Source organism: Neolamprologus brichardi, chromosome 23, assembly GCF_056152115.1.
Source record: "Neolamprologus brichardi isolate AB-2024 chromosome 23, ASM5615211v1, whole genome shotgun sequence".
In the NCBI taxonomy this organism is placed as follows: Eukaryota; Metazoa; Chordata; class Actinopteri; order Cichliformes; family Cichlidae; genus Neolamprologus; species Neolamprologus brichardi.
This window is the reverse complement of record NC_142125.1, coordinates 36,269,143-36,287,161: the sequence shown is the minus strand read 5'-3', so window position 1 is coordinate 36,287,161 and position 18,019 is coordinate 36,269,143. Positions and strand designations below refer to the sequence as shown.

General features: G+C 40.8%; 1 protein-coding gene across 2 annotated transcripts in view; it reads left to right on the top strand.

Moving 5' to 3' along the window:
- Positions 1–4,068: 4,068 nt before the first annotated feature.
- Positions 4,069–18,019, top strand: part of LOC102791891 (rho GTPase-activating protein 6-like) — a 109,966-nt gene continuing 96,015 nt past the window's right edge. For both annotated transcript variants that reach the window (XM_087835998.1, XM_087835997.1), the window contains exon 1: positions 4,069–4,676. In XM_087835998.1, coding sequence (XP_087692124.1) covers positions 4,209–4,676 — 468 coding nt within the window. In that variant the 5' untranslated portion in view covers positions 4,069–4,208. The remainder of the gene's footprint in view (positions 4,677–18,019) is intronic.

Below are 18,019 nucleotides of genomic sequence, written 5' to 3'. Positions count from 1 at the left end.
GCTGTAGAAATCCAAACGAAAACACCTGAACTTGGCCTGAGCTGTCTCCCATTAATCCAGGTGTGGACAAGCAGGTGTGGGCGGATCCAAATAGCATCAGATCTCGAGGCTGGTACTGATATCAGATCGATGCTAGCGCAACTCAATACTTTGTTTCTATCTGCTAAGTTCAGTATGTGGCCCACTGAATTATATGAAATAAATGTTGGGGTTTTTTTGTTGTAAAAACAGTGTCCAACTACTTGAAAAGGTAAAAGGTTCCACATACAGTGATTTAGTGTTCAGAATTTACAAATTAATTTCGATCATCTCATAAATAATGATGCACTGATTTCCCCCACATAACCTACCTTTACATGTTAAAAGTATTAATATTGCTTTGGTATTGGTGTCTGCAATATTGGCCCTATAGTTACTTGGTATTGGTCCAATACAAAAAATGTCATTGGTTTGAACTAATTGAGTCCTGCACCCATGCTCGAGGGCAGGGAGAGAAAAGTAGGATTTTTCATTATGAAAAAAATTCCACAGATGAGATCTCAAAGATGAAAGCCATCCATGTATTAATTAAGTTCTGAACAGACTAAAACCACGTAGCATATAAAAAACACAGATATATTACGGACAATTTGCTAAGGTTAAATGCCCTTTTATGTACAAATTAATCAAGCTGAGGATGGTACAGCCTTCCAGGGGTGCAGCACATGTAGTTTTTCCTATTTGCAGTTTTGGAAGATCACTTAGAGTAGACTAAATGAAAACTTTGCATGACTCAATAATGCTAAATTTCCCTTAACTGAACCAATGTGTTATCGCTTACGTACACTAAATAGTGTATCAATCTGCAGACATCATTTAAAAACATGTGATTTATTTGTCTAGACAGATATTTACTCATGGTACATATTTCAGCAGGGTTTTTTTTCCTGACCTTGTAACGTTTTCACTGAGGCTTATCTCTCTCTAAGAGGCTTGAACAATGAAATGTGAACTGATCCCTGGCACAGGAAACCATGTCTCTGCTGCTAAACCTGCACTCATTTCGCTTAAAATGGTTTCAGGCAATGCTGGTCTACTACTGTAGACCAAATATGGACAGCGTGCATATAACGCTGAACATTACCGACCAATGTGCAGCGCTGCTAATTTCCGCTCATTGCCTTTTACCCTGACTGCACGTGATATATTTTAACAGATGTGTCAAATCAGTTTCAAATGAAATGCTTTCTAGGATTACATGTTTGTAACACGAGCTCACTAATTCACAGATGAAGAGCTGGAAGACAGCAAAACATTAAAAAGTCAAAGATTGGTGTAAATGTTTCAGTGATGCATGAAATCCTATTGCATTTGGCAGATGAGGGGTGTGTTCAGAGCATCAATGCACCTTCTTATTTCTGTATAAAAGTGGACACAGCCAGCCCACAGACACCCATATCTGATTATTAGTGCTAAGCAACAGACTAATAAAATACTAGAATTTCACTCTATACAACAGAAAACTTCTTGGGTGTGCTGTACCACACAGAAAATTCAAGAAAAACACAGTGGGGAGATCCAGGTCACTGACTGGAAATAGTGGAATTGAGGCCTAGCGAGCGCCTACAGGCTGCAGCATCCTGTGTTGGCCCACCTGCCAATCAAAGCCACCAAGGCCCTAAACTTTAGGCCTTACCCGTGTGATTGCAGTAGTTATTGAAGTTTTGGTATCGATCTGATACCAGATACTGATACTTTTAACTTTGTGTAGGCAGCTTATGTAGGGAGGAGAAGTGCGTTGTGACTTATTTGATGAGTCACTGTCATTTTGCCAATTCTGAATAAATCAACTAACAAAACTGATGACCACAAAATCAATGTGATTTGTACTTTCACTTTTACAACATGCTTGTATCGATCAGTACCAATACCGATGTTGGTATGCTTACTATCGGTTTTTGGATTGTTCCGCCCACCTCTAGTTATTGTAAAACACAGTATCATAGGAGAAAACTTGAAATATTTATTTACATGGAGGCCAAAACAGTTTTTGTACCAGGCTGTAAACATGCTGCGGTGATGCTTTTTGAAGTTGTGCATTTTAACATGGGAGTCTTTGGGTTTGACTCACTTTTGAAAACAGCCTCAAGTGGCTACTAGAGGAATTGCAGGCTTTGGAGCTCCCAAAATTGATTTATTATTTTTGCTGTTTTTGCAGCTACAGTTGACAAACTAATGACTACTGTAATTCTTTATTATTAAGTGTTCCTGAAAACTCCCTGAGAAGCTTTCAGTTGATCCAAAATGCTGCACCAAGAGTACAGACAGGGACTATAAAGAGAGAGCATATTTCCCTAATACTAGCTTCTCTTCATTGGCTCCCTTGTAAATCCAGAATCACATTTAAAATCCTTCTCCTCACATAAATAATCAGGGTCCATCTTATCTTAAAGACCCCACAGTACCATATCACTCCAACAGACCGCTTCTCGCTCAGACTACAGGCTTACTTGTGGTTCCTAGGATATTTAAAAGTAGAATGGGAGGCAGCGCCTTCAGCTTCTAGGCACCTCTTCTGTGGAACCAGCTCCCAATTTGGAGTTAAAAGACGGACACCCTCTCTACTTGTAAGATTCAGCTTAAACTTTTCTTTTTGACAGAGTATATGGTTATTAATAATAACTCTTCTTCTCTTCCACAATGTGTCTTTTGTCCTGTCTTCCTCCATCCCCAGCTGGTCGCGGTGGAGGTTTCTTCCTCTTAAAAGGGAGATTATCCTTCCTTACTCATAGGGGATCCACTTGCGATGACTGCTGTTGTGATCTGGTGCTGTATAAATAGAATTAAATGTTTATGATTGTGCTTAGTGATTAGGGTTAGTGGTTAAACCTAGTTTATAGCCCGGTTAAACCTGGTGACAGAGAACGCTTTTTGCCAATATGTGAGAATGACTGTAATCTGAATGACATCAGACTATTCAGTGTGCTTATCAGCATCACTGGGAGTGTACCCACCAACTTTGTAGTGGACTGAATGAAAGATTGTCGAGAAAGGTGAAGATAAATTCTCCAATCATGAAACAGATTCATGAACTACCCACCGTGTCTTCTTCTAATTGGGACTGGAGTGTTTTTGTTCAGACCGCGTCCCATTCTTTCCCCCCTCAGACTGTTTTTAGAAGGGTCAAATCTATCTCAGCTGTTATCAGTGTCATGTCACGCTGTTCTGTGGGTGTCTGTGTGTGCGCATGTGTGTATCTGTGTGTCATGCAGTGCAGCTTCATAAGCTCCTTTATCAGCCAGGAGACACCCTCCTCCCCAGACTCCCGCTGTCTCTTTTCATTTTTCCCATACTTTCACACACGCGGGGCCACACATGCTTCTGCTTTCTCTCTCTCTCTATTACACACACACACACACACACAAACACACACACAAACACACACAAACACGCACTCCTTGTGCACACACAGCCAGCTTAACTCCCCCCTTTTTGGGCATCTGTGTAAACAAATGTCTCATGCACAGGTGTATAAAGAAAGGAATGGGTCTATTAATCCTGGCTTACTTATTGTTTGGCTAATAATAGCGCGCAGCAGCCTTTTGCTGATAGGTCTATTATTCCCAGACAGCAAGGTGGATTAATAGGAAGCTGGGATTAATACTCATCCCCAGCTCTATGCATGACCTCCTTCCTGTCTGCTGATTGTCTGTCCTTGTCTTAATTACCTCTTATGGAAATGGGCTTTATAATTACAGAAAGTCATCTTACCCTTATTTTATTTTATTTTTTTTAAAAAAGTGATGTAACTTAACTAAGACTGATCTTAAAATGATATTTTTCTGGGTGGACTTTGGTAGAGGAGGAACAGTGCTCACCAGCTGGTTATCTTGTGGAGAAAACCAGCCAAGCCCAAAGTATTTATTAAACCATCACCAAACATTCAATTGACTATTAAACAAAAACAAGCGAGGAGGCATTCGTCTTACATTTTCTGAACCCCACCCCCTAAGCGCACTCTCCCCCACCCCACCTTTCTAGGATTCTCGCTCCAGCTCCAGCACAGGAATAAGCAGAGGAGCACGGAGGAGGAAAAGAAGACTTTGTCCACGGTGTCTCCGCTCAGATGCATCACCGCCCTGCTCTTTTAATGGGGCAGCGCTGAACTTTGAAGTTCGGGGGGAAGCTTCTCCGAAGTGCGCTAATGTGAGTTCTGAACACAAGGAGACATGTCAGCCGCTCAAGGACTTCTAAACAGCGTCTTTTCCTGCTCGTCCCCTGCCTCCAAAGCCATAACCAAACGCAGGCTACGCCAGACCCGGAGCCTGGACCCCGCCATCATCAGACACTGCGGCACCGGGAGCGATGGAGCGGCCGCAGACACAGGTCCGTCCGCCGAGCGCTTGGCTGTGAAGCCGGCTTTACGCACCAAGATCCCGACCCTGAAGGAACCTATAACCCCTTCCATCTCCTCTCCTTCCATACCTCTGGATGTTTCCCCGTCCTCCAACTTCCACTTTGACTATGATGTGGTTAAGCGTGCCAAAAGGAATACCGCCGGGGATTTACCGTTTATGGTGAGGGGAGCTGGTGCCGCTCCCTCAGGGAGCACCGGCACGCTGTTTTCCCCGCGGAGGTGGCTACAGAAGAAAGTGCAGCCTTCCAGCTCTCACTCTTACGTCGTGTGGAAGTCAGAGGTAAACCCCCTTCCCAGGGTGACAGGTTTTTTCTTCTTTTGGTGGCCAAAAGGAACAGATTAAAACGAAATCCCACTCTTATCTTTCAGCTTGCTAATTAGTTTTCTTACATGAATGCATATGATACATATTTGTGGGAGTTATGTGCCCTCCAACCCCATCGCTTTACTTGAAGTACATTCTTGAGCGTCTGTGAGAGAGCTCCTGGAACAATTAGGACAAATTCTTTCAGCATATGGACTCAAGACAATTCCAGTGAGCGCCAGTAGAGACATAACTGCTTTTTTTGGGTGGGCGGGGGAGATCGATACTTTGTTTCTAGCCTCTTAAGTTTCGTGTGTAGCCTGCTGACTTGTGTTAAATGCATAATTTAAAAAGAAAATGTTCATATTAACTTCGTAAATGAAAAAATATACCTCAAACATGCTCTATCAAAAATATCTGAACCTCTCGTGTTGACTGTATATTTTATTTGTAGCCTGTAGCACATTTAAACAACAGAAATTGACCCAAAGTGCTTTAGAGACAGACAATGTAAATTCAAGGTTTCCAAAAACCCAGTTTAAAAAAGATGAAAAGCTAAAAGATGTGTGTTTTCTAATTTCATTATGTAATTATTGTGAAAAGTAAATATCACAGCGACTGATTACTCATTCAGAATGTGCTTTTATAAGGTTAAAGTATTGGTATCAGCAGTCCTGGCCCTGCATTTACTTGATATCAGATCGATACCAAAATTGCACAATGCTATCTGAAATTCGACCATGACCTGAGGTAGCGAGATGTTGGAGCTTTACCTAAAAGATTTATGGGTTTTAAAAGACAGGGAATGTTTAACCCGGCCATGACCTCTGCACCTGAAAGCCCTACAGTACCAAAGCAGTACCATTTCAGCCTGGAAAGTGCTTTTTTTTCCTAGTCTGGCCCAAGGGCACATGGGTAATTAACTCAGGGGGAAGGGATAGCTCTGGTCCACCTCTCCCACCTGGATTTTTGTTTCTCCCTTGGTTGCATGGTCATTACTGTGTTTTCAGTCTTTGTGGGAGTCACACCTTATCCTGGGAAAGCAAAAGAAAATCTTACGGCACTTTGAGGATTAAATCACTCCAACAAAAGGTGCAATGAAGTGTCGATAGATTTCTCCCTCCTACTGTTGTCATCATTGGGCTGCTTTGGCTTTTGTCTTCATATAGATGTCAAACTGAGTGTGAATATGGGGCAGGCAGTAGATGAAATCCTTACCAAAACATACTTGGGGGACTTCTTTTAAGTGTGTGTTTATGCGGGGGGGGGGGGGGGGGGGGGGGGGTGCATAGTTGGCACGAGTCCACCTGTACTCTGTCTGGAAAGGTATAATTTTTCTGCTTCTTTAAGCACTTAGTCTCCTTTTCTGCATATTTTGCTTGTATTTGATTGGAAGTGTGTGTGTGTGTATGTGTGGCGGTATTTGTGTGTGTGTTGATATGAGGGGCTTAAGGACACATGGCCGGGGACTTGGTTCTCACGACTGCGAGCAGTCACAGGGTCAAAAGCACGCAGCCATCAAACAGCTCCCCCATCATTTCCCATTAAAAGGAACGGCTCCAGCTCCGCTCTCTGTTTTACTTTCTTGCAGCACGCCTCTTCTTTCTTTCTCACACTCGCACGCACAGACGCAGGCGTCCATACTCGCATTTTCCTCCCTCTCCTCTTCTGCGAGATGTCTCGAGGTTCTCAGAGAGCGGCGTTTCCCATCACTGTAAGCCTGTTTAAGTTGCAGTTTCCACCCCCCGATTGGGGCCAACATTAGGCCATCGGTATGGAGTCATTAGTGCAATCTGGACCGAAGTTATTGCACCTCGGAGTGTTTGTAAAATTATGGAGCCAAGAAAGTGTTACTGGTCTACTGAGATGTGTCAAACACCTATGGGTGTGAAGTAAAACTCTGAAATGAAGTGTAAGCATGTATTTAATAGTGGGAATCGAAAGAATTTTGCTTTTAACATTAGTTAAGATGCAATTAGTTAATTCTTTTCCAAGGTTGACATGACCGGGGGGTGTTGAACATGTTAACTTATGGGGCACGTGGATAAAAGCCTAGTCACAAAGAGTTAGAAGCCATTGGGCAACCATCTGGCAACCACAAGGGAAAATGTGGAAAACAACTTCAGATTGCCTTGGTTGGTAGCAGATTGCCACAGTGGCCTGTAGTTTGCACAGAAGATGCCAACTGGTCTGCGAACACTTGACAACTACTCTCCGAGCGCTAGTCAGGCTGTGAGAAGTGTGACACAAACCGGACACGGAGACTGCTTGCCTTCAAAATAAATGTTGTGGCTTTTGAAGAATGTTGGCTGCAGCACCGAGCAACTTCAGTGTAAACTACAGGCAAGGATTGCAAGGAGGATTTTGGTGCAGCACCCTCTTTGCAGCCTAGCAACAGCCAACAACCACTCACCAATATTTCGGCTTAATGACCGGTGGTTGCCAAGGGGTCATCAGACAGCGTTTGAACAATGTGCGCATGATGTCATGTGAGAAACCTGTATACTTTGGCTCTCCTCAGTATTAATCCTAACTATGAAATTCGCATGATTTCATTTCCACTCATGACAAATGTAATCATCACAGCTTAATGAAATCAATAACACATGGTTTTTAAATACCCATTCACCAGAGGAACTTCCAATTCAGAGAAATAGCAAAAGAATGATTCATCAACCTGTCAATCTCAATTACTCTGGATGCTTTTTAAAAAGCACTTACAACTTGTTTCACTTAAAAAATTGCAGTTTTAAAAAGATAAACAATTAAAAAAACTGAACATGGCTTGTCTGGATGGGTTGCCAGGAGAAAGCCTCTACTCTCTAAAAAGAACATGACAGCACAGATTAATTTTTCAAAGTCTTCTGGATCAATGTCCATGGACATACAAGACCACAGTGGAGATGTTTGGCCATAACACACAGCACCATGTTTGCACTGACATACTGTGTTTGGTTTTTACAAAACTCATCATAACAACTGTCAAGCACAGTGGTGGAGGCGTGATGATTTGGGCTTTGTTTCCAGCCATGGGACTTGGCCACCTTACAGTCATTGAGTCAACTTTGAACCCGTCTGTATACCAAAGTATTGTAGAGTTTAATGTCAGGCCATCTGTCTGGTTGCTAAAACTTGGATGAAATTGGGTCATGCAGCAGAAAAATGATCCCAAGCACAGCAGTAAATCTACAATAGTATGGCTTAAAAAGAAAAGAATCACCTTTTAACCCTGGAGAACCCATGGGGTCAAATTTGACCCCATGGTTTCCCTAGAAAACCAATGGGGTCGGCTCTGACCCCATTGGTTCTCTAGGGTTAAGGTTGAAGCACCAGTCAAACTTTGACTGGTGCTTCAACCTTATTCAAATGGTGTGGCAGGACATTAAGAGTGCTGTGCATAAACAAACATCTGCACACCTCAATAAAATGAAGCAATGCTGTAAAAAAGAGTGGATCAAAATTCCTCCATAACGATGTGAATGATACTAAAAGGGCATATGGTAAAAGGTTTATTTGGTTATTCTCAGGACTGCATAGATTCCCATGAAAATCTTCTTTGTCACACGCAAGTTCAAAATGAAAATATACCTTCAGTAATAAAAATAAGAAATAGTAGGCTGAGATAACCCTGACTTTTCATCTTTCGTATGCCTCAGATAAGTTCATAACACACTGAATCCTGATTTTGAATGACGCAATTTAGACGCTCAATCTTCAATTTTCTTTTTAATGTTTAACTGATAAATCAGATAACCTTGAAATGACATCACTATGACTTCATCAGGAGACAGCTCTCTTGTTAATTTTGTAAAATATTATTGTATTTAGAGTTAAATACACAATAAAGAGGGGTGTGCTTTTTAGGGTGGACCTATGTTGTCGATGTACCCCTCTGTTGTGATGTCTGTTTTAAAAAAGAAGATAGAGATGGCCAGAATAGTCAAATTAAGCCTTCATAATGAGACTTTACAGACCAACTGGTGACATCCAGATGGTTACATTGATCTTTCGTGTACAGTCTACGAGAAGAACTGCGAGGTTGCTGCTGATGCAAATGCACTGCATCAACATTATCACATTACCTCTAACGAGGGCATATTTGTGTTGTTTTATTGTATGTATTAATAACATAACAAATGTTTAAAGATAAAGGTAGACCAGCACTGCAATATCAGTGATGTAAATGCAGGTGCCAGTTCATGCATCGCTATCTAGTCAAAGTTCGGACATTTGCCCAGATAGAGATCCCACTTTAAATCATTTGCATGTGTACTACTGAGTGTGTATGCATGTGAACAGGGCAACCTGTGCAGACTGGTCTCAACCTATGCCTTTTTAAGGAGGGAGATATGGACAGAGAGGAAGAATGAAAGGGTGAAACATAGATGGAGTGAAGCAAAGCCTGACAGTTATATTGGCCACGATTGCTTAGCAGCTAAATTTTTCCACGGCCAGGTTGTTGATGTTGAAAGAGCAAAAAGAGATGCAAAAAGAAAAAGAAAAATTCATCAGGCAGTACCCTCTGTGTTATTACAGTAGGAGAAGGGGGGGTGTGGGGGGGTGTGGGGGGGGGTGTCAGTGACTGGATGTGGTCCTTCTCGTGGAGTTACGGGCTCCAAAATTGGACACCGTATCAACACATGTTCTTGCAAAATAGCACGAGTATAAAAACAATGTAGGGTTTTATAGGCACATTCAGACACTGGTATTTGAAAGTTTAGCATTTGAAGCATACGCTGAACCTTCACGAGCGCCGCTGTATTTCCAGGTACGCGCACAGACGCACACGCGCGAAGGCTCGGAGAGGAAACAGTGGTCGGCTAATTTAATCTTGCTTGTTTATGGGGCTCCAGATTGTTGACATTGTAGATCCTATTTTTAGAACCACTTACTCTAATGCTTTACAGAAGAGACTTAGTATGAAAAGAAATGTTACTAAATGATTGATAACAGATGACTTTGAGAAACTTAGCGCTGGGTCTTTGAGGTAAAAGCTTTGCCTTTTTGGTGATTAACATTCGTAACTGTAATCAGAATGTTACATGCACAATTACACACTGAGCTCCTAAGTAATAGCAGTGTTAGGGGGAAAGTGAAGGAACGTGGGGTGGGGAGGGGCAGACTAATTTAAATAAAGAGACAATAAAAGTTGATTTTTGCTGTAATGTCTCACGTGTTATTAGCTTCCAAAAGTGACGATACACAATTGGTGTTGCTTACATTTGCACAAAAGTAACCACAGTTTTTGTGTTTTTGTTTCCTTACAGCATTACTGAATCCCTTGGCATGAGAACTTCAGATAAGGAGAATTCCCATTTGAATATTCTACTTCCGCTTGTGCTTGTGAATTTTAACAAAATCTGAGGCATGACAGTTTTGTATAAGCTCTCAGATATGCAAGGTAAAAAACAAAGTTGGCATGCCTTATGATCTCCCCGAAAGGAATGCGAAGTTAGGAAATGGCTCTGTATTAGTGTTTATTAATCTGTCATTGTATTTTATCTCTTGATTATCTTCTGGAAAAATTACTGCTGCTTGCATCTAGTTGTTACCATTCTTAAAATTCTCGAAAGGCCCACGTGTTTATGCAACATCATCAAACTATGTCAGGGTGCTGAGCGCTCACAGAAGAAGAGAAGAAGTTAATTTGTCTCGTTTTCTTTGCTGGTCATTTAGGGTGGCACACATTGGTGTGGAATAAAGTGTCTGTCTCAGCAGGATGTTGCCATTAAATACCGTACCCGTGACATTTAAAGGCCCTGGAAGATGAGACCTTGGGACTGTAGGTTTTAATTTACGTGGGCTCATATCCAAGTTGCCTATGTAACCTGGATAAACATATAGGTCATTTGTCCCCATCCTCTGAAAGTGACCCTAACAAATTCATACATTAAGTTTATATCACAGATTGTGTGTAAAAGATGTACATAGCCCCAGTGACCTCTCTCAGTGCACTGTAGCTTTTTGGCTGTCACCATCTTGTTTTTTTGGAACCAGAAAACTACATTTAGACGAGCAGGTTGGAGTTATCAGCTAAGGCATGCTCAGTATGCATACTTGGTAAGCTGTATCCATACACTGACACAGATAACCGGTAATCGTGTCACTAATCACTAAAATTGGATCCCTTGCTTTTTGGACATTTCTTTTCATTTAGAGTGCTAAATGATCAATTAACTCTAGCTAGCATGCTTGGTAAGGTAGAAGATACAGATAGCGAGAACTGGTAGTTCTAAACTAGAAGCAAAATGATAATGATAATCACATATTGTTCATCACAAACACAGGCAAGAGGTTTAGTTCCATGAGATGAATTAGCTGCTAATGTTAACATAACTCAATTTCCTTTCTTTGACACTTTCCACATATATATATATATATATATATATATATATATATATATATATATATATATATATATATATTAGGGGTGCAACGATACACAAAATTCACGGTTCGGTTCGATACTTTGGTGTCACGGTTTGATATTTTTTCGATACAAAAAAAATGTTCATGCCTTTTTATTAATTTGTCATTTATTAAATTTTCACAGCACATTCTGCACCACATCTCTGTGCGCCTCCTGCAACCACTTTTCTGAGAATACGTGCTTCTTTTGTGGTTCGGACTCCTTCTGACATTTCTTTGGAGGTGGAGGAACACCAAAGTAATTGCTTAAAGGAGCTTGCTTCTTCGACCTGGTTATTTAGCTCGTCATATTGCAGCCACTGAAATTCTTTTGTCCATGAAACCATAAAGCTGCACTTTCTTTTTGCCTTATAGTCTGATTTGTCATAACTTTTCCGTTTTGTGGTAAGCTTTTCTTTGGCTGTCACTTCTTCACCCTGACCTGTCTTATTTGGCTCAGCAGAACTAAAATATATATCCTGCTGCTTTTACACACGCACTCACATAACGCTCAGCGATTCTCTGCGCGATCAACCTCTCACATGTTTAAGCTTGCTGTGGGAGATTTCACTTGTCATGTTTGCATAGTAAGCTAACGATTGATAAGACGATGTCAGAGGAATTGGTGCGCAAATTATCATCACTCACCAATCAGTGCTGTCGCTCTCTATACACAGTTCGCGCGATTGCAAAGTGAAAGCAAAAAACAAGCGCAAATTCAAACGCGATTTCAATATGTCACATATTGACAGTGGCTCACCGATGCCAATGACATAATTACCCAGCTACACTTCCGAAAGAATGCAAAAGCATTGACATATATTTTTCCTTCCTACAAAAGGCCGACGGGCAGTGCAGGGCAACCCGACTGGAAAAATCGCTAGCCCCGGGACGTCGGGCTAGCGATTTTGCGAGCCCCGTATCTGATTGAGGAATTACTCATCTTTGGAAAAGAGAGTTTATTACAGAGAAATGGCTCTTTCCAAAATAAAAGCTATACTATACGCTTCTTCTAGGCTATATTCTCAGCAGCATATTAAACATATCAGGTCCCCATAAAGAGAATCATGGGCTAACGGCTGTCTAAATGACTCGGGTAAAGTTTGTAGCATGCGTGCTTGTTGTTTTTGTCTGCTTCCACTTGTCTTTGCACTAGGATGATGTCGGCGTAAATGTGCAGTCATATTCGTTGTGTTCCCACTAGTGCTGTCAGCGTTAATCTGAAATGAGGTTAACGCCACAACACGGCAAATCTCCGTTAACGAGCTACCGCGGATCACCCCGTGCATGGGGCTGGACGGCCAACACGTTAACGAGCAAACTGCGCTAACACACTAGTTCTCACAATGTAATTGAGCATTGCTGGCACATCCAACATACTGTTTTACTTTAGTCCATGACGCGCTTACCTTCAGGGTCATACGTCACATGAAAACCAAAATAGTTCCAAACGCCAGATCTGAATGAGGGTGGGGGAGGTTCAATTTGCCATGTTGCAAGGAGAGCTTAATTTCTGTCTCGCTAGCTTGCCCTGCGCTCAGTGGATCTGCGTTCGACTACTCCGCCTAGGCTGCACTGTCGAGTGCAGATCCACTGAGCACAGCACAAGCTAGCAAGACAGAAGTTAAGCTCGTTGCAACATGGCAACTGCCTCAACGCTACCCAAAATTGAACCTCCCCCACCCTCATTCAGATCTGGCCTTTGGAACTATCTTGGTTTTCATGTGAAGCATGACCCTGATGATAAGCGCGTCATGGACAAAAGTAAAACAGTATGTCGGATGTACCACGTAATGCTCAATAGGTGGGAACTAGTGCGTTAACGCAGTTAGCTTGTTAATGTGTTGACACAGTCCAGCCCCACGCACGGGGCGATCCTCCGTTGACAAGTTAATAACTTGTTAGCGGAGATTTGCCGCGTTATGGAGTTAATGTCATTTTAACGAGATTAATGGTGACATCACTAGTGGGAACACAACGAATATGACTGCACATTTACTCCGACAGCATCCTAGTGCAAAGACAAGTGGAAGCAGACAAAAACAACAAGCACACATGCTACAAACTTTACCCGAGTCGTTTAGACAGCCGTTAGCACATGATTCTCATTATGGGGACCTGATATGTTTAATATGCTGCTGAGAATATAGCCCAGAAGAAGCGTATAGTATAGCTTTTATTTTGGAGAGAGCCATTTCTCTGTAATAAACTCTTTTCCAAAGATGAGTGATGTCTCGATCAGATAGATTAATTTTTTTACTTTGTTGTTTCAGCAACATTAAATTTAAAAACTGTACTTTTGAGTTAAAATATATATTTATAATTTTAATAAATGACAAATTAAAAAGGCATGAACATTCTTTTTGTATTGAAAAAATATCGAACCGTGACACCAAAGTATCGAACCGAACCGAACCGTGAATTTTGTGTATCGTTGCACCCTTAATAAATACATATATATATATATGTCTGTGGGAATTGTTTTGTATCTCTTAAGCCATTCCTGATATACAGTCTTGTGAAAAAGAAGATTTTCATAGGAAACTGTTCAGTCCCGTTGAAAACTGAGTACAACCTTAATGCTTCAGTTGAAATTAAGAGGGTAAGTAGCAGCCAGCTGCTGCTAATCAAATGCACTTGATTTACTGATCATCAACGAGTCTGCGCACCTCTATGGAAGCACAAGGTTTGGCATTTTTCTGGTCTGGGACATTCATGTGTATGTTAACACAAGGCCACAATTTTCCTAGGAGTGCCCCAGGAAATTCACCCCAAGGTCAGACTGAGCAATGATCAGCAAAATACAAAAGAGAAAAGTTAAAAAAGAGGTCAATCTCAGACCCTACGAGCCTACTTAGCATGGACAGGTACCAGGAAAAAGCCTTTTTTTCTGTAAGAAGAGCGCCGCAGTATGATTTAGTTAGCAAAGTGGCATCTGAACAAACCACCAGGCTTCTGAATTTATGTCCTTTGGACAGGTGAGACCAAAGTGATAACAAAACACAGCATATCAGTGCAAACACCTTACGCCAAGCACAGTGGTAGAAAGGTACTATGAGTTTGTTTTGTAGCAACACGACCACAAAACTTGCAATCATTCAGTTGTCCATGTAGTCCTCTGTATACCAAAGTATTCTAGAGTCAAATGTGAGGCCATCAGTCCAACAGCTTAACCTTTACTTAAAAATCTACAACAGAATGGCCGGGAAAGAAAAGAATCAAGGTGTTGTGATGGCCCAGTCCAGGCCTCCTGACTACCAGCAATGCAAATTTGTCCTCTGTAGAGCACCTTTCTAAACCTGAATATCTCCCATGCACTGCATACTACAGAATTGCCTCCCTTTGGTATCTACAGAGGACATTTAGGGCTTTCCAATGATACCAAATGTGAAGGGGTGGAGCTTTGGGAACTTTCGTTTTTTCATTAAGCAACATGGCGGCCATTGCTGCAAGCACATTTTATAGCAAGAAGAAAAATAAGTGCATAAAACTTCTTATTGAGCAATTTTTAGCTATGAATGTTGTTAACATATTTTAAATAAGTCTCTTAATAACACATTAAAATATGGTATGCTTAATTCTAACTTCATTTTAGTATAGTATTGAATTGTTTAAAAAATGTCCTCCGGAGTGGACATTTGTAGTCATTTCCTCCATTTTGTTCTGTTTTTTTAAATGACCAGAAAAGGAGTCCTTTTTAGAAGCAGAAAGAAATTTATTGCAGTTTGATGAGGGGAACCCAGATCTTGAGTTGTCTGATGAAGAAGATCATAGGGAATAAGCCCTTGAAGAAGAAAGAAGGAGGAGCATCAGGGATGGTACTCAGACCTGAACTTGGGGTCATTAAGTGGTTGGACAACAAACCAGTTGTCATGGCATCCTCTGCCTATGGCAATCAACCTCAGGACAGATGCACAAGATGGTCTAAGAAAAACAAAAGTCCATGTGCCAAGGCCACTGGCAATTGCTGAGTACACTACCAATATAGGTGACGTGGACCTTGTTGCCGAATGTTGAGTTTCTACAGGATGGTCTCTTGCACTCAGAAATTGACAGTATTAGCAGTTCTCTACTTTTTGATCTGGCAATCACCAACTCGTGGCTTCAGTATAGCAATGACTTGCAGTTTTGGGGGAAGAAACCACTACAGTTCCTTGAGTTCAAACTTCTCCTTAGTGAAGAGTTGAAGCAAATATTTGCCATCAAAGTTCATTTCTACATGTTTGGCCTTCCAATGTCCTCTGCAGTGGACATGTGATATGTAAAAAATTTAAACTTTTTTTCCCCAAAAAATTATTTCAGTCTTCTAATTACCTTACAAACATTGGGGGATTTAAAAAAAATTTGATTGGACAACTTTTTTTTCCTGGTAGTCAGGAGGTTAACTAAATTGAAATGCTGTGGCAGGACTTTAAGAGAGCAAATGCCCACAAACCTTAATGAACTTGGGCAGCATTGCAAAGAAGGGTGGGCCAAGATTCCTCCACAATGGTGTGAGAGACTGATAAAGTCATACAGAAAAGGATTTTTGCATCATTCTGTTATTGGGTGCAGTTAGTTTTTTGTAGGACTGCATAGAGTGCTGTGAAAATCGACCTTTCACAGCTGTAAAATACAATATGAAAAGGTGTTTAGGCAGATACAGAAATATCAACTCGACAAAAACGAGAGCTATACTTCAATTAATAGTCACCTATTAAAGTATCGTAAAGCAAAAGGTAGAGGAATAGTGAAAATGTTTCCTTTAAAGGACACAATATGTAATGTTAATAATGTTAAAAATGAAATACAACTGTTATTAGGAGCCCAACACTTTGCTGGCTACTTGGTAGAATTTCCCTTTTTACATTACTGTGATGTACTGTGATAGAATCGCCCACAAGGTATGTGAAATATCTAATTAAAAAGCCTTTGTGTTGCATGTTTTCTGAAGCATTTAAACTGCTGCACATGTTTGCCATTGCTTACGCTGTGAACCATACAAGGTGGGGAGTTGACACGGGTCATGGCTCCAAGCCAGGAGACAGCAGTTCTTGTTCTTTTCCACCAAATGTGTTCCACGCTGTAGTGTTTATAACAACAATAACTCTTCGGGGCTTTTGCTCCAAAGCTTTAAGTAAAGGACAAGACAAGTGCTTTTTCTTTTACCTTAATGATGCAAACTGTTCAAATTACTTTTGGGTTGCATCCCTGAAATTCTTGTGCAGGACACTCTAGACTGAGAACTGAAGGCAATCATACCTTTGCCGTCAGCACTCCAAGACTAAGAGAACAGGCTATCCATGTTCCTAAAATGATTACTTCACCAGTGCTTGGGGTATTCGACCCACATGGAACATTTTAGCTGAATATCATGATTCAGAATAAAATACATTTGCTACATTATGATTAACAACTGCATGATCAATCATAAGGTCAGGATTAGACACAAAGAACTTCACACTTATATGCAAGTACCCATTATTTTACTGTGTACATGCTAAACAGCATTCATTCTATAAAATATGACAGTTGTGGTGTATGAAATGTAAGCTCTAAAGTATAATACTGTCAGCTGTTTAGCTGCCATTATACTGTTGATGTGGTGCTGCTACTACAATCTGTATGAAAACACACACATGTAAGTTGTTTTGTCGCGTTATTCTTTTTATCTTTATGAAAGATAAAAAGATTTATGAACTCGTGGCTCAAGAGTTGGGAGTTCGCCTTGTAATCGGAAGGTTGCCGATTCGAGTCCCAGCTTGGACAGTCTCGGTCGTTGTGTCCTTGGGCAAGACACTTCACCCGTTGCCTACTGGTGGTGGTCAGAGGTGGCGCCAGTGTCCGGCAGCCTCGCCTCTGTCAGTGCGCCCCAGGGTGGCTGTGGCTACATTGTAGCTTGCCATCACCAGTGTGTGAATGTGTGTGTGAATGGGTGGATGACTGGATATGTAAAGTGCTTTGGGGTCCTTAGGGACTTGTAAAGCGCTATATAAATACAGGCCATTTACCATGAAATCACTATGTAGTAAGATGGCAAAATCACTGTTCATAAACACACACAAAGAAATATTAATAATAACATGCTATATTTATTCATATTCTTCTTTGACAGCTACATATTGATTGTATGAGGCAAAGTAATCAGTAACAGGCAGTATAAGCATGTCACTGTTTGATGAATAGTTAATTATAGATATTCATTTAACACATTTCAGTGACCCCCAACGTGCAACTGAATAAAAAATAGTTTACCAAAATGTGCTTACGAACATCAAGGCACATGTAATGTAGATGTAATATTAACAACATTTACAGCCAAAATAGTAAGACAGATTGTACGATACATTTTTTAATTGGGAAAAGTGCAAGAGAGCAGCCAGAGCCACAGACAGTTAAGTCACGTTAGTAACAAAGTTAACACATCGGTGCTGGGATGACCGAAACAGTGTCCACAATCAGAACCAGAATCACTTTTATTTCCAAATTTGTACATAAATAATGAATTTGTTGTGGTGTTATGGGGCAATACAGTAGTGGTACACATTTCTATCTAATGTATAGATTTCTATCTGTAAAAGGACTGTTAATAGATGCACAGGAAAGTACTCATAACGTCGCCTTTTTAATATATATAATTTGTAAAGATCTGAGTGTTATATGAATAATTCCCTAAAGCTGTATAGATGATAATCCTGGGACCCTAGGCAGTTTATATAATAGGTTTAATCCCAACTGATTAAGAGGAGTTAGGTAACAGACATACACAATATGATGTATATTTACAAACTGCATATTTTTTCAGGTTAAATGGGATCCCAGTCTGCAGCTTCTTGTTCCCTGAATTAACTTTCATTTCTTTTCTGAAAGCTGTCAGCATGTACAGCCTTCAACTGTATTAACAAAGAGTAATATCTTATAAAATTTACAGT